Genomic DNA, 25,565 nt, shown 5'->3' on the forward strand with positions numbered 1-25,565 from the left:
ATTCTAAAAATAAAGACAATTAGGGCTGCATTGCCCAGCAAGAACAAATTCCGGTATTCCACTTCCAAGTACCATAACCACCACCACCACCACCACTACACACACACACATACACACAAACACACACACACTGGTTGGAGACAGGACATATTAAGAATATATACGTACATATATATGTATTTACATATATACACACATATATACACATTTATTTATTTCAATATCTCAATTTATTTCAGTTCATCAACTTGGCTTTTTTTTTTTTTTTTGCTTAAGACTGGCCCTCTTCCACTTGAGTTATCCCTTAAGTCTGACTTTTACTGGTCAACCAGAAATAGTAGTTTCCAGAATTTGTTTCTTTAGACTGGCTTTGAATTGTGTCTCCCCATATCTATGCCTCCTTCAATAGCTAGGCACCATGTTTATCTGGCATACATGGGACCTTTTCACGGTTAATCATCTTCATAAATAAGAAAAAAATTCTATAATGTATTTTTAAATAATTGGTCTATTTTATGTCAATAATTAAGTAACTGACACTTACTATAGAATATTCAATGTAAAATAGGTTGTTAGGTTGCCCGGAATCAATTTTATGTAGTGCGAAAAATACCTTGGTCTACTGTATTCTTTTTAGGAATGTAAAAATAGAAAATATTTCTAAATTTTTCATTACCTTCCTTACATTTATATAGCTTTGTCAATTGTCTTGTCAACTTACATCATTGGTACGGTAATTTAAAATTTAAAAAGGTATTTGTGGAGCCATTTATTAGACTAAATTTCAGTAAAAATTAAAAATTTAGGCTGAGTGCTGATATGGCTCACACCTGTTACCCTAGCTACACAGGAAGCTGAGATCTGGGGATCACAGTTGGAAACCAACTTAAGAAGGAAAGTCCATGAAACTCTTATTATCATCAACTAATCACAGAAAAAGCCAAAAATGGCACTGTGGCTCAAGTGATAGAGTGTCAGCCTTGAGCAAAAAGAGCTCAGGGACAGTGCCCAGGCCCAGAGTTCAAGCCCCAGGACCAGCCCCTCCCCCCCCCCAAAAAAAAGATTAAAATGCTCCAAATTATTACCATCTTTTTTTTTTTTTAAACCAGTTCTGGGGCATGAATGCGTCCCTTGCTCAAAGCTACCACTCTTATCATTTGAGCCACAGTACCATTTCTGGCTTCTGTTTATGTGGTACTACTGTGTAATCTTTTGGTCAGTTGTGGGGCTTGAACTCTGGACCGTGGTGCTGTCCTTCAGCTCTTTAGCTCAAGGTGCTCTACCACTTGAGTTACAGCACCACTTCCAATTTTCTAGTGGTTAATTGGAGATTAGAGTCTTACGGACTTTATTGCCCGGGCTGGATTTGAACTGCAATTCTCGGATCTCAGCTTCTTGAGTAGCTGTGATTATAATAGGCATGAGCCACCAACGGCTCCCACAAGTTTTTCAAACAACCTGATGCCACAGTTGATACTCATAAGGAATGATGAAGAGTGTGAGTGACACCCGGCCCAAGTTAAATTTTTTTTTGGGGGGGGGGTCCAGTTGTGGGCCTGATCTCTGGGCCTGGGCACTGTCCCTCAGCTCTTCACCTCAAGGCTAGCGCTCTACCACTTGAGCCACAATGCCACTTCAGGCTTTTTTTTTTCCTGCTTATGTGGTGCTGAGGAATCGAACCCAGGGCCTCATGCATGCAAGAGAAGCGCTCTACCACTGAGCCACCTTCCCAGCCCCCAAATTAAATTTTTTTAACCTTATCAATTGTACTGTATTGTATTGCATCCTCAGAATATTGTATAAAATTTCCATTCTCATTCTGATCATTCTTGGATCGCAATGTCAGTGGAATCCTGTGATTGTTTTATAAGATAGAGTGAATTTCTGTATTTGTATCAGCATTTCTGAACTTTTCTGCTGTAGATGGCCCTAAACATCAGTACTCCAGATCTCAGCCTCCTGAATAGGAAGTCCAGCTCTCTTTGCCCTCCCACCCCTGTAATACTGGGAATTGAGTTCAGGGCCTGGTACATGCTAGGTAACCATTACAACACTTGAAGCATGACTCCAATTGTATTAGCATAGGATTACATTCATTCATTCATTCATATTACATACATTAATACATACATAGATATGTATATACTGTCTTTTATCCTGTGGTTGTATTTCTATTATACAACTTCTCACAGCTTACATGAAGATCATTTTACTGTTCTACACTTAGATTTTACAGAAGTGGAAATTATTTGGAAATTTTATAAAATGACAAATTTATTTATATGACAATCAACAAGTTACTATGTCTTCACTGTAGCATCATAATTATCTTTTATTAATTTTCTGAGTAACCTTCATATAACCTTCCTGTAATGTCATAGTATAATGATTAATACTTTTGAAAAGGTGAGTCTCTTTAATATACCATATTGCATTTTTTGTTAATACTTGTGTCTAGATTTCAATGTCAAAAAGCCTTTTTTCTATGCCTATTCTATTTGCTCTCCTGTGTTTACTTTGGTCATTTAGTCACTGCCCAGCTAGCTCTTTGCTGTAGCCAGTGACGTGTTGATGATCCATCAACATTATAATTTTCACAAGAAGTCAGTTCTGTTTTTCAGTAGAATTTAAATTTTTATTAAATCAGTTCATACCTTTTCTTGTATATAGTACCATAGTCACCTGGTATATCTCTAGAGATTTAATACTAAACCAGATCTGAAAGGTAAGTGTTTAGTGATGACCTTTTTTTCCTACATTGTTGACTAATCTTTCACTGTTTTTGTACTTCCTTATACTACATACTTTTTTCCCTGCAAAAACAACAAAGATCCGGGGCTGGGAAGATGGCTCAGGGGTAGAGCGCTTGCCTTGCATGCCTGAGGCCCTGGGTTTGATTCCTCAGCACCATATAAGCAAAAAAAGAAAAAAGCCGGAAGTGGTGCTGTGGCTCAAGTGGTAGAGCGCTAGCCTTGAGCTGAAGAGCTGAAGGACAGCGCCCAGGCCCAGAGTTCAGGCCCCATGACCGGACCCCCCCCAAAAAAAAAAAAAAAAAAAACAAAGATCCAAGATACAAGTTTATATGAAAGTATTTCATAATATGTGATATGAGAATGGAAAGCATTTTTCAGATTAAAGTTCCTCTGTACCCTGATGAAACATGTATTAAAACCATCTTAGAAAGTTGTTTTTTTTTACTTTTCTCCAGTAACGGAAATTCTGATTTACATTTCAGTGATACGAATTTTGTGTTTTTTAATAAAAAATGCTTTTATTATAAAATGAATATAAACATGATCAAACTGTAGGAAATGTGAAAGCATCATTGTATGTTCATGTATTACCTTTCTAATTATTTTTCTTGTTATGTAAAGCATAAATCCAATTCATATTGACAGTTGTTCTGATAATTGTATTAATATTTAAATACATGACATGTCATATAGTTTAGATTTCATGAACTAGAAGAAATACTTATGGTGTGCATTTTTGTTTTGATTTTATTCTTGTTTTTAGTATCATTTTAATACATTTTAACCTATTGGTCAGTTGTCATTTTTCATATAATAATATGTGTAAGTACTTGTAATATTAAAAACTTATATTACAGTGATAATAACCTTAATTTACTTAATTATTACTTTTTGGCCAGTCCTGGGCTTCAAATCAGGGCCTGAGCACAGTCCCTGAGCTTCTTTTGCTGGAGGCTGACACTCTACCACTTGAGCTACAGTGCTACTTCTGGCCTTTTCTGTTTATGTGGTATGGAGGAATCAAAGCCAGGGCTTCATGCAGGCTATGCGTGCATTCTACCACTAAGTCACATTCCTAGCCTGCTTAATTATTTTTAGGGGATATTTATATTGTTACAAATTTTTATTACATTTTCTGATAGTATGAACAATATTCATGTAACAGTTCTTATCATTTGGATTGCTTTCTAGGGTCATGTTCCCAAAATAGAAGTTTACAATAATAAGATATAAGCAATGTGACTTGTGGTAAATATTGTCAAATTATGTTTTAAAAGACTTCCCTCACTGATAATGTGTAATTGTGTCACCTTTCTCACATCCCTGGATATCCTGAACATTATAATTTTTAGATGAAACTGCTCTCTTTTTATGAGTTTGACTACTAATAAGTGGGGGTCATCACTTTTCACCATTTGTGTATCGTAAGTTTTTTCTTCATTGTTTATTTGTCACTTTTCCTGAGACTTTTTTTTCTTATTTTTAAGATAGTATCTTGCCAGGGTTCAATTTTTCCTAGGACATGCTAGGCAGTCCAGACTTGAGATACTCTACCTCAGTTTCATAGTATGCTGTTATGTGTCTGTGCTACCATGCCCAGCTTTAAGCCTTAATTTTTTTTCTTTTTCACATAGTTGTACAGGGAATTTCAATTTAATGTGTTTGCCTGTGTATTATGGTACAATGCTTTTTTCCCCCTTTTAGGGTCAGTACTAGGATTTGAACTCAAGGATTTGATCTCTTGCTTAGGTATTTTGCTCCTAGCTAGTTGATACCATTTGAGCCATGCTTCTAGTTTAGCTTATTTGCTGGTTCACGCATAACAACAGTCCCAGAATTGTCTGCTTAGGTTTGCTTTGAACCACCATCCTTAAATCTCAGCCTCCTGAACTGAATATCTAGGATTACTGGCATAAGCCACCCTTGCCAGCTTGGGTTCTGTGTTTTGTTCTAAACTTCAACTATAAATATACTTAAAACAATTGCATTACATACTTTTTTTTTTTGGTTGTGGGGCCTGAACTCGGCCTGGGTGCTGTCCCTCAGCTCTTCAGCTCAAGGCTAGCACTCTACCACTTTAGCCACAGTGCCACTTCCAGCTTTTTCTGCTTATGTGGTGCTGAGGAATCGAACCCAGGGCCTCATGCATGTACTCTCCCACTGAGCCACCTTCCCATCCCCTGTTACATACTTTTTAAGTGGATGAATTATATGGTTCGTAAATTATGTTTTGAAGCTATTAGAATAAAAATAGGAAGGAAGAAAAAAGAAAGAATTGAATAAAGGGGGATGGGAGAAAAGAGGAGAGAGAGAGAAAAGGGTTGTTGTAAAAAGGGGGTATTCAGCAACTTCCAGTAAAGTGGAAGTTGATGAGCTCCTACTCTGGTTATTTTACATAGTGTTTCAAATTGTTTTATTGGCTGGTTTTATTAAATTAGAATGTATTATGTATTACTATGCTTATTTTGCAAAGTTCTTTACTTTCGTTCACTTTTAATATGTATAAAATGTAATTTTTGATATTTAGTAGGATGGGGAAGAGGAAGTATATATGTACTTCATCATTTGTCTTCAAGCATGGGGTTATTATTTTAATGCTTCTTACACTGATTTTGAGCATTACAATAATAAGCCGCAGTTTTCTGTAGAAAACGTAGTTACTTGAAATGAGAAAGAAGACACTGGTTTCAGTATGTTTGCTGGTAAATGTAATTTTGACATTGCTGTTCTGATTTTGAGTAACCAATTTGCCACATAGGACCTTGTTTAATGTAATTGTTCATAGCTTAAATTCTTATTGTTCATTTATAGAAAAAATTAATATGGACAGTTAGCACACTAGTTATATAGTACTTTAATTCTTTTATCATAATTATATAAACTAAAAGTTCTACCAACTATATTTTATGTGCTTCTAATTAGAAAAACGACTTGCATTGTGACAACAGTCCAAAACTAACTTAGTTTTTTTAATACTGTGATTTTCTTACAGGTTTGACGAACTTGTAAAAAAATTCCAAGTTGAATATCATGCTGGTGGCTCTACCCAGAATTCAATTAAAGTGGCTCAGGTTGGTTAATATTTTTAAAATTAAAGAGAAAAAGATTTAAAATGATTCTAAACTTGTATTAATTTTATAAATGTAATTGTTTCAATCTGCATTTTATTGCTGTAGGAAAATGTTTTTTCATTTCGGATTGGGAATTAAGTCATTAGCTATCTAGTAAACAAAAATTATTTTAATTCATCATTATTAAGCTTCAGTATCTTTCTTTTTCTTTTTGTCGGTTGTGGGCCTGAACTCGGCCTGGCTGCTGTCCCTCAGCTCTTCAGCTCAAGGCTGGCGCTCTACCACTTGAGTCACAGCGCCACTTCTGCCTTTTTCTGCTTATGTGGTACTGAGGAATCGAGCCCAGGGCCTAATGCATGCAATACAAGCACTCTACCACTGAGCCACCTTCCCAGCCCTTCAGTACCTTTTAAGAAGATAATTTACATTTCTTTATTTCCTGTATTCATTTACTTATTTTATAATTTTTACATGTTATTTTGTAGAAATTCTTCATATATTATTAGCTTATAAATTATCTTATAAATTATTCATAAATTAGAAATGTTTACTCATTGTATGTCAATGGTTGTTTACTTTTTCTCCCAAAAGTTTTTATTGTAAATAATTATCTCCTTATTAGCTTAGTCATATCACAAATGAACATATAGCAGCCTTATATTGTGCCTTTGATTGCTCTATGAAACTAAGTTACATATAAATTATTACATGAAATTACATTTCATGAATCAGAACTTTCACAGAAGGTTCTCCTGTGGAAAAACCAATGGGAATTTTTTGATAGTAAATGTAGACTTTATAATATAGAATCCAATCCGTAATATATTACCAGTAATTAAACATAAATATCAAATAATGGACTCAAATGAAGAAAGATTTTTCCAAAGCACCTAGGTATTTTAATTTGTTGAATCTTGAAAATTTTAACAAAACCATGGGCCTATATGTCCAATAAATATGTATTTGACAGACAGTAGAGAAACAAATTTTCACAAATTCTGTTTTGTCTACACTTCCTACTAATGTAAAAAAGTGACTTTATTTGTTAAGGAACCTGCATACCTTGCATATAACACTACTAAAAGGGGGGTTGATTTATTTGCTTGTAATATTGATGCTTTCAGAATAAACATTTTTTGGTCAATTTCCAGTTTTTATCAAATGTACAGTCATTTAAGGTGAATTTTTTTTCTGGAAAGAAAAATATTGCCTTGGTTGGGTATATTACTAAGAGATGATTATCATTATTGCTGTATAAAAATTCCTTGCAACAAAATATTATCAAAACTTGGAGCAAAAGAAAGATATTCTCTACTTAATACAATGAGGATTCTAATGGGATTACAATAAAAAGTAGAGATTTACATGCTGTTTCTTCCCAAGTATTTGATAATATTTGAAGAGGCTGTGAAGAAGCTAGAAGATATACAACAACATCATCTTCATTTTTATGCCAGAAGACTGCTTCAAAAGCCAAGAAAAGTCATAAAGAATTTTCTCAGTTCTTTTAATTAGACTATAATTTGTTTGCAATCTACTTGTTGGCATCACAAATTTTCATTACCTTTGTGTTTTAAAATCGTTTCTGTGATAAAAGTAAGTTTAACTTAGGATGATGTCCACTGTTATTAAATGATGGACATTTTAAGTATGAATAAACTTATATAATCAGTTTTTAAACACAAAGAACATAATTCATATAGTCAAAATAAGAAAAAGGCACAAAGTTACACGGATGGCTTTTAGAGCTAAAAACAACTTCCAAAATGTTCCTAAGCAGCAGTGATGCTATTAAGTAGAATCTTCTGTATTCCCTGGTTATATGCTTTCAACCAGAGAATATTTAGTTTAATATCATAATGGCCTGATACCAACAATGTGAAGTTGATATATCACAATTACAAATTGTTGTGGGTTTTTTTTTGTTTTTTTGTTTTGGGTCCGGTCATGGGGCCTGAACTCTGGGCCTGGGTGCTGTCCCTCAGCTCTTCAGCTCAAGGCTAGTGCTCTACCACTTGAGCCACAGGGCCACTTCCAGCTTTTTTCTTTTTGCTTTTGTGGTGCTGAGGAATCGAACCCAGGGCCTCATGCGTGCAAGGCAAGCGCTCTACCACTGAGCCACCTTCCCAGCCCACAAATTGTTGTTTTACTTTTGATTACATTGACTTTTACCACATGTAAGAGAAGAATAACCAAATGGTTCTAGTCAGATAATTATTATTGGAAAGGAAACAGTATAAAACAGAAACACTTTAGTTGGGTAGATGTTAGAGTACTTCTCCAGCAAGTTCCAAGCACTGAGTTCAGTTCCTACCCAGTACTAAAGAAAAAAATGAAAACAGAAAGCAGGGGAGGAGGAATTTTAAAAATTAAATACTTCTAAAATCTATATAGCACAATCAACCATACTTATGCTCTTAAAATATTTCAATTTATTTTAAAAATATCTAATATGATCCTTAAAATATAATTATCAAATAAAGAGTTAAGAAATGTTAATATAAGTTGCAGTGTTTATTTTAATGAAAGAAACATAAACATTATTTTATTTTCTCACACATACTGGTTTCTTTTATTCTATTACTACTTATTTCCACTAATAGCTAGTCCTGTTCTTTAACTAAATAATAGCATTTATATAACAAGTAAATAATGTAGAGTAATATAATTATAAATAAATTCTGCACTAGTTTGCTAGGGCTGTCATAACAACATACTAGAGACATAGGTCTTGAACAACAGATATGAAGAAAAAAAGAAACCAGATGTATTTTATTACAATTCTGGAAACTAGAAATGAAGTCCAGGAATAGTGTCAGCTGCTTCAATTTCTTGGGAAGCCTCTTATCTTGGCCTACAGATGGCCACTTTCTTACTGATGTTCACATAGTTGATTCTCTGTGCATGTGCATTCCCTGAGTCTTTCTGTGTATCTAATTGGATTAAGATCCACTATTATGTCATCATTCACTTGATTATCCTGCTAAATGTCTATCTCTACATTTGTTCAACATTTTGGGGTGTTTGGTGTTTTGGGTTTTTTTTTTTTGTTGTTGTTGGCTGTAGGACTTGAACTCTGGGCCTGGTTGCTGTCCCTCAGCTCTTCAGCTCAAAGCTAGTGCTCTACCACTTGAGTCACATCGCCACTTCTGGCTTTTTCTTTTTATGTGGTGCTGAGGAATTGAACCCAGGGCCTCATTCATGCGAAGCAAGCACTCTACCACTGAGCCACCTTCCTAGTCTAGAGTTTTGATAGTATGTTATTTTGACTCTTTTTTTCCCTTTCTAGTAGTCCCTTCTTTCCTTCCCTTTCTCCCTTTCTTCTCCCTCTCTTCCTCCTGCCCTCCCTATCTCCTTTCCTTCCTTTATTTTTTGATAGTACTTGATTCGATCTTACAGCCTTGAACTTGCTAGGCCAACTCTATCAAATGTTTCATGTCACAGCCCTTTTCCTCTGGTTATTTGTGAGATAGGGTCTAGCTTTTTTCCCAAGCCAGCTTGGAATGTAATCTTCCTATTTACCCTTTCACCATACCTGAGATGAAAAAGGTATATCACTATGCCCTGCTTTTTGAGTTGAAGTTTGGTTTCACAAAGAATTGTCTCCTAGAACTATACAACTATGATCCTTTTGATGTCAGCCTCCTACATAGCCAAGATGTGTATCCCCAGTGTGCTTGGCTATTGATTGAGATAGGTCTTGTGAACTTTTTATTAGACTAGCCTTGAAACAAAATCTTCCCGATCTCCAACTTTGAGCTGCAAGTACTGAACTCTTTCTTCTTCTTTCTTCCCTCCTTCTCTTCCTCTCTTTCCTTCTTTCCATTTTGGCAGTATGTGGGTTTAAGCTCAGTTTCATGCACTTGATAGACAGGGGTTATACCACTTGATCAATATCTCCAAGCCCAGAGTTTTTTTGGGGGGGTTCATTTTTTTTGTTGTTTTTTTTTTTGGGGGGGGGTCCGGTCGTGGGGCCTGAACTCTGGGCCTGGGCGCTGTCCCTCAGCTCTTCAGCTCAAGGCTAGCACTCTACCACTTTGAGCCACAGCGCCACTTCCGGCTTTTTTCTTTTTGCTTATGTGGTGCTGAGGAATCGAACCCACGGCATCAGGCATGCAAGGCAAGTGCTCTACCACTGAGCCATCTTCTCAGCCCCCCGGTTCGTTTTTTTTTGTTTGTTTTTGTTTTTTTGGATTTTTTTTGGTAAGTATTGGGCCTAGGTATTGTCTCTTAGCTTTTTTGCTCAAAGCTCCACCACTTTGAGGAAAGAATCGAATCTACTTTCCTGCCCACACTGGCTTCTAACTCTGACTCTCAGATCTCAGACTTCTGAGTAACTAGAATTACAGGTGCAAGTCACATGCCTGGCCTCCAGATTTTCTTCCTTAATCAAATATTTATCACCACTAATAATGGATTTGAATTTTATTTCTCCAACATTAAAGACTGAGGTTTATCTCTTGAATTATTAGATCCCTTTTTCACTCATATAATTCTTCATCTTGCATTTAGTCACTGATTTTTCAGTCTTCATTTCTTAACTTTCTTAGACAATCCTCCATAGTCTTTAATGTATAGTGAAATTTTAACCAGTTTTTGTTTTTTCCTTAATAAGTTTTTGGCTCACGTAGTAGCATATTTCACATAGTAGCAACTTCAGTCCTTGGTACCTTAAAATTCAGAAATGGTTTAAGTAAGCTAGAATAGCATTGAACCAAAACTTATAAAGCTAACATTTCAAAAACTATTTAGCATTTCCAAACGAGTAATACTGTGTAGAAGTTAAATTTAGAAGTAGAAATTATATTTCTGATAATCCCTTTTGTGACCTTTCTGACCTAGGGATTTAAAAAGCTTTTTAAGAGATATATACCTGTAAATCTAGGAGCAGTCTAGACTACTTAGATTATAAAAGAAGAAATAGCATCTGAATGATCTAAGAGAAGGCTCTGTTCTAATGAATTACACCTGGAATAGTTGTAGAAATGTCAGTAGCACATTGGTATTTATAAATATCCCAGCAGGTTATGGCAGATGGTGATACAACACAGTCTTGTCAAACCTTTCTGTCAATAAAAAGTAGGTTCTAGTTACTGTGGTTTTTAAGATTAATGAATAATGTTACATAACATTGATTCTACTGAATAAAAAATCCTAAATTTTGATTTCTCCTTGTAGTTTATAAAGTTTTAGTATGAATGACTACCTCCTATCTTTAGTGATCTTTGTCCCTCTTGAATTATGTTGTAAAATTTTGAGTTTTGTTGCCCAGATTTATATTGTTGGTGCATTTGTGAATTTCTTTCATCTGTGTCAGATTACTTAATGTAAAATAGGTCTGTTTTTTTCATGTTTTTATCCCTTCTTTCCTCTGCCTTTTTTGGGGGGGGGAGGGTGTCCGGTCGTGGGGCCTGAACTCTGGGCCTGGGCACTGTCCCTCAGCTCTTCAGCTCAAGGCTAGTGCGCTACCACTTGAGCCATAGCATCACTTCCGGCTTTTTTCTTTCTGCTTATGTGGTGCTGAGGAATCGAACCCAGGGCCTCATGAATGCAAGGCAAGCCCTCTACCACTGAGCCACCTTCCCAGCCCTCTCCTTTTTTGTTTTTTGTCTTTAGTGTCCTCTACATTTTTCTTTCTTTCCTTTCATTCCCTCCTTCCCTCACTTCCATAACATGGCAGTTTGAATGTATGGCCTTGTATTTGCTAGATGGGTTCTCTTCTACTTGAGTTTTACCTCCAACCTAATTTTATTTTGTTCTTTATATTTTATCTTATATTAAAAAGTTATTTTATTACTAGTAGTAAAAACATCCATTAAGTTCTTTTTCAACAATGTTTATACTATAACATTGTGTGGTATAAATATATACATATATATCCCTTAATGTAGTACAATGACCCAGTGTATGACATTAAATGTGAATAGTTTGCTTGAGATTGCATCTTTTTTGTGCGGGAGTAGGGTATTGGAGTTTGAATATGGCTTGCTTCGCTAAGCAAGACCTCCACAACTTGATCCTCAACCTCAGACCTCTTTCTGCAGAAACAAACAGGACTTTAGTCATGAATACTGAAAAAGACTAAACCTTATAATATCAAGAGATTAAAATTTTCCCCAAGATCCTATTATTTTTTCTTAATTACAAACTTTTTTATTGTTATTATAAAAGTCATGTATACAGGGTTTACAATTACATAAATCAGGTAAAGAATACATTTTTTGTCAAACAGGTTGTCACCCCTTGCTTTCTCCTAGTGTTTCCCTTTTGTCCTTATTTAAGAGTTGTATGGTTCATTTTCAACATAATGTCTAGTGGGTACCACTGCTGCATTTGTTTACTCTTTGTCCCTCCATTTCTGTGTCCTCCTTACCCTCTCAAAGACAGAGAAACAAACAAGACAAAAAGAAAACAAAAACAACAACAATGAAACTTCGTTTCCATTTTCTGGAGTTCATTTTTATACCTATTCCTTCTTTTTTTTGGGGGGGGGTCCGGTCATGGGGCCTGAACTCTGGGCCTGGGCGCTGTCCCTCGGCTCTTCAGCTCAAGGCTAGCGCTCTACCACTTGAGCCACGGCGCCACTTCCGGCTTTTTTTCTTTTTGCTTATGTGGTGCTGGGGAATCGAACCCAGGGCCTAATGCATGCAAGGCAAGCGCTCTACCACTGAGCCACCTACCCAGCCCCACCTATTCCTTTTTATTTCATTTTAAAGTTAGAATTCAGAAACATTTCTTCCTAGGGAATTATACATTGATTTATTTGAATTGAAAATTAAATCAGATTTTTTTTCTGATCAAAGTCTTCATTTGTTAATTGATTAGACAAGGACGTTCTTTGTTAATTAAATTTGAAAATGTAGCTCCTAGCTATTGGGAGGTGGAGATTGGGAGATAATGGTTTGAGACTAGCCTAGACATGAATCTTTATCTGAATGAATAGCTGGAAACAGTGATGGGGGCTTATCCCATCTATGGCAGAAACAAGGTTGGTCACAGAGGTACATTCCTGTCATTGTCATTGACATAGGGAGTAACAAGAAGGATCACAACCTAGGATGGTTCCAGCTTAAGGGGAAAAATGCTATCTGAAAATCCCCACTATATAGAGGTGGGGCTCGTATGACACAGGTGGCAGAGTGATTGCCTAGCAAGCAGGATATACTGAATTTAATTCTCAAGCAAGCAGTCAAGCAATTAATAAATCAGTCAACCAATAAAGAATTAAGATGAATTTTAAAATGTGTAACTATATTTTTAAACAAAAATTTTAAAATATTATTGTATGGTTCTTTTGCTAATGAGTTACATGAGATAAAAAGTAAGAAGTATAAGGAATAATTTAGCATAATTGGAAACTAAAAGGTTGTACAGTAGTGTTAATGCAAGCAGGGCAAATGTACATGTGGACAAAGCACTTTTCAAGTTTCAGTTTCCGTTTTTGAAAAATAATAATAGTCATAGTCCTTTTACAGAATAATTTTCAAAACAGGATAAAATCAAGGCTCTCGTGTATAAAATAAACAACTGTCAAAGACTTTAATTCATAATTAATGAGTGAAATGGAAAGATGTTATCACTAACTTAAAGATAAACTCAGACCAGAAATCTATGTGCCCACTGAAGCCAATCAGACAGTCTCACCGTGAATGTCAAACTGGCTTTAAATTCTTGATTCTGCTGTGTCTGTGTCCCAAGTACCTGGATATAGGTGTGTGCCACCATTACAGGTTTCCAGTGTCCCTTTACTAGGCTAAATTTCATTTGCTGATGTGTGGACAAAATTTGATATTTATAATGTACATCTTACAGACTTATGTAGCTCAGGGATGATCAAAAGTGTAAAGCCTATAGAATCACATAATCCAGAGATGTTCACCACTGCTTCTGGCCTGCAAGTGACTTTTCAATTCTAAATTTTCTAAGTAGTTTTATTTTTCTTCCACCTTCCCAGTGTTCCTCTTTTGCTTCCCAAATAGTCCCCTTCTACTTTCAGGTTTATTTTTCTTGAAATGTAGACTCCACAGGCTCATCACCTTTTCAGAATTTATATATCCTCATAGATTTTGTGTGTACGCTCACAGATACTGTGAGAGAAATGGGCACATCTTTTTAAAATCTCTATGATTTTATATTTTCTGTTTTGTTTTTAGTTCTTTTTTTAGTTCTGTGTTTGCTTTCTGGATTTTGAGGCTTATCCCGGATCCCTATGAATAGAAATTTTTTATATGTCCTACATTTCTCTTTCTCTTTAGTGATACTTTGTGACATAATGTCACTTGCTCCTGGTAAAAGCATAGTTATTCATCTTCTGGTTTGAGTTTGTACTGATTGTATTTTCTATTCTTCTACTTTCAGCCTCTCAGATCCTATCATTTTGTTGTGTCCCTCATGAGCAGCATATTTTTGTTTTTTGCCTTATATAGACTTTACTGATTAGGTTTTTGTATGGCAGCTTACAAATAAAAATTATAAATGACCATATAAATTGTGAATAGTTAAAATATTTAGTTTATCTTAAATGTTAGGAAATTGCTCTCATATTTCATAAATGTAAACTGGTTACAGTAACAAAAAGCTAAAAATTTTTCAGTCTAGAATCATGAATTATCTAATGAAATATTACTCCATAGTTTCTATTGCTTGGTGTGATGCTCAGGTCCAAATTGTGAGAAAGTAAGCAAAAAGGTTTGTTTCTTAGTGCAATGCACTTATGTATAACCTAAAGCTCAGGAACACTGCATCCATTTCTTATCTTCCTTTTCCATCTTAGAGGGTTTCTTTTGGTTTATTCCATTTAGCCAAATTTACCTTGTATTTTGTAATATCACTCCATTAGTAGTCAGCAATCTCATCTTACTAATGATACTTTCAAGATAATATAACATAATTTAACTATATAAATATAACACATAAATATAATAACATAAATATAACATTTAAATATTCCTGTGTAGGATTATTAGTATATACTTCAGGGCTAAAACCTCTGTGTAAGTTACTGTGTAAAGCCCAGTCTGGCTTGGTTTTCATATGCCTGCCTTGGTGTACTAATCACTGATCACCTGATAATAAAGCAGAAATTTTGTTCTTCTCATAAATCCCTATATAAAAATTAGCAGTTATACAGCACATATTTCAAACAAAGAAGTCTGTTTACATGATTGGGTGTTTCTTGTCCCCTGAGAAACTCTGTAGTGGAGGCTGCCAGAAGTGAATTGAAGGACTGGGAAGGTGGCTCAGTGGTAGAGTGCTTGCTTTGCATGTATATGGTCCTGCGTTCGATTCCTCAGCACCATACAATCAGAAAAAGCTGGAAGTGGCGCTGTGGCTCAAGTGGTAGAGTGCTCGCCTTGAGCTGAAGAGCTGAGGGACAGTGCCCAGGTGCAGAGTTCAAGCCCATGACTGACCAAAAAAAAAAAAGTGAATTGAAGAACTTCCTCATTTACTGTCTGTAGTTTGGGTTAGATTACTTTGTGTTTCTTTTCTAGATAATGTCATATTTATTGAGTATTGTAGGTTTCTGTTTTTATGTCACATTTGCCACTTACTCCTATATTAAAAATCTAAATGTTCTCAGTTTGTTACACGTGACATAGAAAAACTAATATTTGAAATAGGAGGAGTTTTAAAGATATTGGATGCCTGTCATGGTGTTGGTGGCTGACAGCAGTAATTGCAATTACTTAGGAGGCAGATATCAAGAGGATCATGATTTAGGCCAATCCTAGCACAGTTGCTGAACCCTTATATTAACTACTAGGTGTGCATGGTGGTAGGCATCTACCATTCTATCTATGTGAGAATTGTAAATAGTATGATCATTCATGGTTGAGGCTGGCCTGTACATAAGTGTGAAATCCTATCTCCAAAATAACTAAAATTAGGGCTGGGAAGGTGGCTCAGTGGTAGAGCGCTTGCCTTGCATACATGAGGCCCTGGGTTCGATTCCTCAGCACCACATAAACAGAAAAAAAAAAGGCCGGAAGTAGCACTGTGGCTCAAGTGGTAGAGCACTCACCTTGAGCTGAAGAGCTGAGGGACAGTGCCCAGGCCCAGAGTTTAGGCCCCACAACCAGACCCAAAAAAACAAAAACAACAACAACAAAACCAAAATAACTAAAACTACTCTTCATCTCCCCCACCCCCCCAAACAAAAGGGAAAAAGAAACTGAAAGATAGTATTTTTTGGAAACATTTATATAAATGTGTCATATGCCTTAATTATGAAAACTTTTATGTAGAATAATCTTTGTTTTAATCCTTAAATTAGTTTTAAATCTGTTTTTTTATTTTTATTTTTTTATTTTTTGGGGGGAGGGAGTCCGGTTTGGGGCCTGAACTCTGGGCCTGGGCACTGCCCCTCAGCTCTTCAGCTCCATGCTAGTGCTCTAACACTTGAGCCACAGTGCCACTTCCGGCCTTTTTTTTTTTCCTACTTAGGTGGTGCTGAGGAATTGAACCCAGGGCCTCATGCATGTAAGGCAAGCGCTCTACCACTAAGCCACCTTCCCAGACCGAGTATTTTTTTTTTTTTTTTTGGTCATGGGGCTTGAACTCTGTGCTTGGTCGCTGTCCCTCAGCTCTTCAGCTCAAGGTGAGCGCTCTACCGCTTGAGCCCCAGCTCCACTTCCCGTTTTCTGGTGGTTTATTGAAGAGTCTCACGGAATTTCCGCCCAGGCTGGCTTTGAACCGTGATCCTCAGATCTCAGCCTCCTCAGTAGCTAGGATTGCAGGCAGGCGTGAGCCACCGGCGCCCGGCTAAAGGAACCGTTTTAAACCATCTTTAGGTTTCAAGTTGTGAGCTTATGTACTTACACAACGTGTTAAATTTTATATTTCTGAGTAAAAACATTTTGGTTTGTGTTTTTCTTTGTGTCATGTAGTTTCTTAAAACCACAAAATACAATCTTTGGGAAAATAATACGAATAAATATACTAAATCAAGGAAAATGAGTGGAGTAGACATTTCATGAGTATCATGCTTAAATTTAGAAATACATGGCAGACTTCTTACTTGCTATGTATGAGTGTGAACTAGGTGATTCATATTGATACATTACATTTGAAAAGCCAGTTTAAAACTATTCCTGGATACTTACAAAGTTAATTTTAGGTATATATTCCTTAATTGCTCTTCTACCTACTGTGAATGAATCACAGTATTATGGCTTGGGTTTCAGAATTATAGATTATAGTTTGAATTTTAAATGACTTAATATTATGAAATTATTCACTTTATATATTCCAAAATATAATAATCACAGTTTAGTTATAAAACAATGTATTCAAATTTTCTGTATCTTTTTAAAAGGTAGCAACTAATTGCTCTTAAGTACTATTAAAACTTAGTGATTTCCTTCTAATAAGTAAAATATGTGGCAGTGATATATTGTATTTCTATGGCTTAGTATTAATACTATGTTGCTTCCACATTATTTTCTCATGGAACACTGATAAAGGGAAGTGAGTCACCAGAAAGACACTGTCAAGAGAACATTCATGGGGCTGGTTATGTGGCTTCATGATAGAGTGCTTGCCTAGATTCATGAAGCCCTGGGTTCGATTCCTCAGTACCACATAAAAACAGAAAAAGCCAGAAGTGGTGCTATGGCTCAATTGTCCTAACTTATTGGGCTTGATGTCAAACCAGAATTAGCCAAGTAGACATTTTCTAATTTTATCACCAACAAAAGTTATGAAAAATGATTTTTTTTGTTTTGCCACTACATTTTGCATTGACATACAACTAATAATGTGTGAAGTTCAAAACAAACTATGACTGTGTATCTTTTAAGTATGAAGTTAATCATATAGTTGGTGGTGGTGGTTGTGGTAGTGGTCAGTCATGGGTCTTGAACTCTGGGCCTGAGCACTGTGCCTTGGCTCTTCAACTCGAGGAGAGCACTGTACCATTTGAGCTACAGCCCCATGGTTTATTGGAGATAAGAGTCTCACAGACATTCCTGCCCAGGCTGGCTTTGAACTGTGATCCTCAGATCTTAGCCTCTTGAGTAGCTAGGATTATAGGTGTGAGCCACCGGTGGCAAGCTATCAAATTGTTTTTTCACCAATATCTTTTAATAGCACAGCACAAAGAACTGTTGTATGATAGTGAAACTATGAAAAGGTAAATTTATGAATAGTTTCCAAATCTGTAGAATATATTGCCATCTGCTGTCTTTTGAAGCTAGTATAATTATTTGTAGAAATGTTTTCAACACACACACACACACACACACACACACACACACACACCGCATGGTTTGTACATTGACAGAAAGTAAAAAAATACTACAGGTTTTATCCTTATATATTTTTCTTAAAGTTAGATAAAGGAAGTAAATTGAATAACTAATTGAAAGACTTCAATTTTTATGTGGTTTGTCTTAATTTTGTCATAAGGTGCTTATAATGAATAAGATATTTTTCAAGAAAACCTGAAGAAATGTGAAATTCAGTTACTCCCTTTAAAAAGTTATTATGTCTTTTTTTAAAGAAATAAAATGTGAGATAACCTTGGCTTTATTTTGACATCAATCTCAGTAACAAAGTAAGGAATATGTGTTAAATTTTAAGGACTTTTAAAAAGTCCTCAAAATTTTCTAACAAGTTTCTAGATTTAAACAATGTTTGAATGCCATTGTTATTTATCTTATGTTTAATAAATCTATTAGTTTAAACAATTTTGAGTGTGTTATGAGTATATTTCTATCCTTAAGCAGAAGGAATTCATATTGTTTTTGAAGCTCAGATTTTTTTTTAGTAGTAAACAGACAAAAACCCAAGTGATTTTTCAGTTTTGCATTCTGAGTTAGTTGGAGAGAATTCTATAAAAAATGAGATGACAGGGACAAACAAGTCGTTTAAGGATTCAGGTGGACCTGTTGCAACAATGAGAAGTACAAAATGTCATGTCAAAACCAGCTTTACAATGTCGGTGTGGGGGGGGGAGGGGGGTATAATTGGGTGGGGGGAGGGGGATAAAATTGGGTGGGGGGAGGGGGGAGGCGGGGAAGGGAAGTGAAGGGTAAACAAAGGAGGAGGCTGCAATGCTTGGTAAGAAATGTATGCATTATCCTGCCCATGTAATTGTAGCCCCTCTGTACAGTATGTTCTCAAATAAAATAAAATACAATTTAAAAAAAAAAAAGGAAGAAAAAGAAAAAAAAATGAGATGACATATCAAAAAATCAAAGTCATCTATTTCTTTTCAGCTGTTTGAAAATAAAAATGCCTGCTGAGCTGATGATATACAGGAAATTTAAATTTGTGATTGAATATAAGAAATACATTTGTGGTTTTAAAAAAGAAATACCAGCATGTCACATTAAAATTATGGTATCTATACTATTGTACAGTTAATAAGAAAATATATTACATCAGGGGGTATGTTACATTTTAGAGAGCTAGTATGGGGATACGAATGAAGAGTATAATGCTGTAGAAGGCATGAACATTAATAATCCAGTCAGAAAGGAAGAATTTTTCTGTCTCTCGCGTAACATAAAACAGATGTTCCATTCCATTAAAAACCTTCCTACTAAAAATGAGTGTTTAGATCAGTGGTCAATAGGAGAAATGTGAACAATGGCAATGAAATAATTTTCAGGATTTATCTTGATCGTGAGTTAATATTAGCAGTTGGAAGGGTAAAGGGATACCTGTCTATCAAATGTTAATGTATTCTTGGAAACTTAGAAAAGTAAGAGTTTATGGTAAATTATCCTATTTTTTAAGTTATTGTATCTTACAAATTAAATATTCTTGCTCTAAAACTTGTCAGAATAAAAGCTTTAGAAATTATGAGAGTCCTGATGTAATAAGTTTGAAAGAGTGTTTATGCCTAATAGTGTAACTAATTAATTTGAATCTATTGCTGCAAACATTAGGTTACCTGTGCAAAAAAGAATATAATGGATGTTAAATATGTTATAAGTATGCTTTTCCTTCAACAATTTTTGTGCTATTTTGAAATGAAGTGTACCTTATACACTTATGTAGGGTAAATTAAGGTAAGTGTGTGTGTAGTCATGCCACCACTATCAAAAGAAGTAAAGTATAAAATAGTTAACATTACTACAAAAACTTCCTCATTTTCTTTTTTTTTTTTTTTTTTTTTTTGTCGGTCGTGGGGCTTGAACTCTGGGCCTGGGCGCTGTCCCTCAGCTCTTCAGCTCAAGGCGAGCGCTCTACTACTTGAGCTACAGCGCCACTTCCGGTTTTCTGGTGGTTTATTGGAGATAGGAGTCTCACGGTCTCTCCTGCCCGGGCTGGCTTTGAACCGCGATCCTCAGATCTCAGCCTCCTGAGTAGCTAGGATTACAGGCGTGAGCCACCAGCGCCCGGCTAACTTCCTCATTTTCATTCACAATAATCTTCTTCCCCCACCTCAGCTCTTTAGAACTGCAACTCTGTTTTTGTTGACAGTTCTCTTTGCTTGTGTTCCCAGAACTATAAGGTTCTTATTGCTATCTTTCCTGGGACCCTTTTCTAGGTTGTATATGCAGCTGGTAAACTTGAGACATATGCAGTAACATCTCTTCCCAGAAAAGAGCAAATTCAGTTACTGCTTACCATAAAATTGGTGAATTCCCCAAGTTTAGAGTTCCTTACCTGCCAACATAAACCCACTACATGCATAACATCTGTCTGAGCCATATCATAGCACTCATAGGACTTGAATGTAGGGAATGGGTGCAAATATACTGATATCTACTTTCAGGTGAAGTAAAATTTTAACTTACAATGTCTTCTGTTGATATTGTTTCTCCTTATCCAGTGCTTCATACTGGAGATTCTTACTTTTGGCCAAATCTTTTGTGTGATTTGTCAGGCCTAATCATAAACTATTGCACAGTTTTATTTTGCTCGACAGACTTTATGGGGGGAAGACTGCTTTTCCTAAATGAGATTTTGTGTGTAGTTTTGTACAGTCTCTAAGGGACTGTCCTTCAAGAACCCAAGAATACTTTTACCATGTGACTGATTCCTACCTCATTCTTGCCTCTCTCAAAACCATTTTAGGAAAAGAGGGATAACTTAGAGACACTGTGATTTAGTACTTTTTTTATTCCTAACCCTCCCCTCTTTAGCCTACATCAGACCCTCAGGTTTAGAAAACTGCCGAGCTCTTTCTTTTATTGGGGTTTCTTGGTAATATTGTCCCCACAGCTCTGCTGGGGAAATATAGAACAGGTGGTTAGCTGACACTTTGTCCAGCTTAGCCTTTTTTCTTATATCTTCACAGTAAGTGTTAAAGACTTATTACTTTGTAGTTGTTGTGGTTGGTGGTGGTGGTGGTGGTGGTGGTGGTGGTGGTGGTCCTGGGGCTTGAACTCTGGACCTGTTTGCTGTTCCTCAGCTCTTCAGCTCAAGGAGAGCACTCTACCTCTTGGGCCACAGTGCCACTTCCAGTTTTCTGGTGGTTAATTGGAGATAAGAGTCTCACAGACTTTCCAGCCCAGACTGGCTGAACTGCGATCCTCAGATCTCAGCCTCCTGATTAGCTAGTATTACAGGCATAAGCCACCAGTGCCCAGCTAAGTCTTACTACTTTTATTTTTGCTTTTTGACTATGCCCAAACCTGTCAGCTTAGTTCTTTCCAACTTTCTTCATTCAAATGGAATTGTAGCCGGGTGCCGGTGGCTCATGCTATTAAAAGATATTGGTGAAAAAAACAATATGATAGCCTGCCACCGGTGGCTCACACATATAATCCTTGCTACTCAGGAGGCTAAGATCTGAGGATCACAGTTCAAAGCCAGCCTGGGCAGGAATGTCTGTGAGACTCTTATCTCCAATAAACCATGGGGCTGTAGCTCAAATGGTACAGTGCTCTCCTCGAGTTGAAGAGCCAAGGCACAGTGCTCAGGCCCAGAGTTCAAGACCCACGACTGACCACCACCACAACCACCACCAACAACTATATGATTAAAAGATACTATATACTTAACTATATAGTTAAAAGATACACAGTCATAGTTTGTTTTGAATTTTACACATTATTAGTTGAATGTCATTGCAAAATGTAGTGGCAAAACAAAAAAAATCATTTTATATAACTTTTGTTGGTGATAAAATTAGAAAATGTCTACTTGGCTAATTCTGGTTTGACATCAAGCCCAATAAGTTAGATAGGACTTGAATCATGTGTGTGTTCTACTGGGCAGACTAACTCACAAGTGAACATGTTGATATTGATTGGTGGTAGAATGTTTTATATATTTAATTATATCCTCTCTTAGGTTTTCCTTAGTGCATTAGGTTAACTTTTCTCAGCTTCTGCTTGTCTGTACTTTTTATTCATACATCTAGTTTCTTAAACTTTTTGTGCTTTATCCCTATTGTCTTACTATTTAATTTCCTACAAAAGAGACTAACTACACATTTGATGATACTATTATATATTTCCTCTTCAGATTGTTTATTTTAAAATCTTAAGTGATTATAGAATATAAATAAGATAGCTAATACAGCATAAAATATTTTTAATGCTGGAATAAAAATGTAATGATGATAACAAGTGCAAGTGATGGGCTGGGAAGGTGGCTCAGTGGTAGAGCACTTGTCTAGCACGCATGAGGCCCTGTCTTTCATTCCTCAGCATCACGTATACAGAAAAAGCCGGAAATGGTGCTGTGGCCCAAGTGGTAGAGTGCTAGCCTTGAGCTGAAGAGCTGACGGGCAGTGCCCAGGACTTTGAAATGATACGAGTACTCTGGAAAACAGTGTGACATTTCTTAGAAAACTAAACTTTTATATGACTCAGCAATCACATTCCTGGGTATGTTCCATAGAAAAGTGGAAATTTGTTTCTATGAAAACCTGTTATAGAAATATTTATAGCAGCTTTTCTAATAGTAGCTTTATTTAGTTTTCTTTCCTCTGCTGACTGAGTCTATTAATGGTGCATGCTTATCTTCTGTTCTCCCCCCTCCCCCTTCCTTCTCACTATCTATGCTGAATTTCCTATGCATGTGGTCACTTTCTTATTGAGATCTTTAATTAACTTCATTACTTCAGTTAGCTATTTATTTGACTACTCTTTAACATTATTGATTTTGTTTCTAATTGGTTTGTTTGGTTGATTTGGTTTTGGTGGTATGAGGTTGGAACTCAGAGCTTTGCACTTGCTCAGCAGGTGAATCACTTGAGCCATTCAATTAGCCCTTTTTGGTCTTTGCATTTTGAATAGGGTATCATATTTATGCCTGTACTGCAAACCTACTTACTATTTTCATATAGTTATAATGACAGATACATTCCACCACACTTGGCTTTTATTGGTTGTTTGAATTAGCTGTTTGAATTCTTTGGCATTTCTGCCATTTCAGTATCTTTTGATTCTGTTATTCATGAGTTATGAGCTTTTGGAGGAGCATCTACGTTGTTTATTTCTTATGTTTCTAGATTATAATTCGTATATCGATTTGGTCTTCCAGTTGTATTTCCATAGTCTTGGCAGTGATACATAGGTGATGAAGCCATTTCTTCAGCACAGATGGTGATGCAACCAGCTCCTGTGCTCTTCACAAATCAACCTCCTTACTGCCCACGCTTCTCAGTGCATTTACCTAGGATTGGTGCTGTGGGCTGCTTTGTACTTTTATGTCACATTGGTCTTTCTTTCTCCTTTGCTTTTCCACTGTCTTTTTCTCTTTCACCTCTTGGAATAAATTTATCTCTTGGAATAAATTCTGTGCTTTGTCACCATAACTCTTCTTGATGGAGTAACATGGAAGAAGCTTCTATTCTGATGTCCTATTTCCACAATATGTGCTTTTAAATAGTCCTTTTAAGAAAGGGCACTGGTGGCTCATATCTGTAATTTTAGCTACTTAGGAGACCGAAATGTAAGGATCAGTGTTCAAATGCAAGCCCAGGCAGGAAAATCCATGAGACTCTTACATCCAATAAAAACCACCAAAAAGCCAGAATGGGTGGGACCTGTAGTACAAGTGGTAGACTGCTATCCCTAAGCAAAAAAGCTCAGGGATATGCCCAGGCCCTTTGTTCAAGCCTCAGGACGAGATAGAGAGGGGAGGGGGGGGGATGGAGAGAGAGAGAAGAGAGAGGGGAAAGAAAGGAAAAAAGGAAAGAAGAGAGAAAGAAAGAGGGAGGGAGGAATGGAGGAAGGAAGGAAGGAAGGAAGGAAGGAAGGAAGGAAGGAAGGAAGGAAGGAAGGAAGGAAGGAAGGTGGGGGTGGGAAGGAAGGGGAAGGCAGAGCCCTAACAGCCATTAAATTAGTTGCATGAAAATAAATTCCATGAAGTATTTTTCCTTTATTAACTTTTAATCCTCTTCACAGAATTTTCAGAATTACAAATAGAAATAAAATAGATTTTATTTTCAAAATGATCCTCTTTGTAAGTGAAAAGGATATAAGGAGAGTTAGATTTTTTCCAGAATTTTCTGCATTAATGGAAACTTTTCATTATCACCATTCTCATTAAAATAAGCTTTATTTTCTTGCTCATATACCATTCTGTCACTTCCTTGACTAAGATGTATTTGTTTTATGCCTTCCAGTGTAAATATCATTTTCACATGGAGGTCTGATTTCTAATATATCTTCTCCCTTTAAGTCTGTGCATGATGCCGTTTCTATGATGTGCCCATATTATACTTGATACATTTTTTAGATGCAAAAAATGATCAAATGAAGAGCAAGTCCATTGGAAACTGTAGTATAAAAGTTGAGTATAAAAGTTCGCAACAAATCTCAAATCCTAAATATACAAATAAATTATTCAAGATATGAGGATATCTAACCTGTTCTAGTGATATTTTACAGAGATATATTTGTATCTGATAGAAGAAGAATCACTCCCTAGGTACAAGATCAATTGCTGTTCATTTTACTCACCTAAAGATAAATTACTTTTGCAGATTTTGCAGACTTCTCCTTTTCCTGGAAAAAAAAATTATAAAAGTACAGTCTGTTTCATTGTAACAGTGCAGAATTACTTTCCTTTATAATAGCTCTACAGTGAAGGAAGCTAGAGACCTAAAGTCCTATCTGTGCTGTTCTTTATTTTATTGTTATTTTTAAATCAGTTTTTTTTTTCTTTTTTTGTCAGTCATGGGACTTGAACTCCAGGCATGGGAGCCGTCCCTCAGCTCTTCAGGTCAAGCCTAGCGCTCTACCACTTGAGCTACAGCGCCACTTCCAGTTTTCTGAGTGGTTTATTAGAGATACGAGTCTCACGGACTTTCCTGCCTGTGCTGGCTTTGAACCACGATCCTCAAATCTCAGCCTCCTGAGTAGCTAGGATTCCAGGCTTTAGCCACCAGAGTCTAGCTCAGTTGAGGAAATTCTCTTCTGTTTTGAAAGGCAATTTTTCACTTACACATAAGAGAATTACAAGTGTTTGAATTTATATTAATATATTATCTATAAATTGCTTTCAGTTTGATTTAAAAAAGGAGTATTGACTTATATTTAATTAATTTGATATTTTGGTGCTATTGATATGGATAATATGAATAATTGCTATGAATAGGTAAATTGAAAGGAAGGAAACAGTGGAAAAATGCCAGTGAAAAATTCAAGGAGCTGTGTTCAATGTTTCATCATGTGTCTGCATTTTGCTTTCCTCATGTTATATGAAAAAATCTCAGGTGTTTCCCTAAATTTTGTAGAAGGTTTTTTTTTTTTTTTTTTTTTTTTGTCGGTCGTGGGGCTTGAACTCTGGGCCTGGGCGCTGTCCCTCAGCTCTTCAGCTCAAGGCGAGCACT

The 25,565-nt window shown here is 36.2% G+C and overlaps 1 protein-coding gene across 5 annotated transcripts in view; it reads left to right on the top strand.

The window, feature by feature from the left end:
- The window catches only part of Adk (adenosine kinase), a 424,911-nt gene that overhangs the window by 119,149 nt on the left and 280,197 nt on the right, over positions 1 to 25,565 (top strand). For all 5 annotated transcript variants that reach the window (XM_070020633.1, XM_070020634.1, XM_070020636.1 and 2 more), the window contains one exon: positions 5,746 to 5,824. In XM_070020633.1, the coding sequence (XP_069876734.1) occupies positions 5,746 to 5,824 (79 nt within the window). The remainder of the gene's footprint in view (positions 1 to 5,745; positions 5,825 to 25,565) is intronic.

This window comes from Dipodomys merriami, unplaced genomic scaffold, assembly GCF_024711535.1.
Source record: "Dipodomys merriami isolate MVZ:Mamm:240054 unplaced genomic scaffold, mDipMer1.0.p SCAF_14, whole genome shotgun sequence".
NCBI classification, from domain to species: Eukaryota; Metazoa; Chordata; class Mammalia; order Rodentia; family Heteromyidae; genus Dipodomys; species Dipodomys merriami.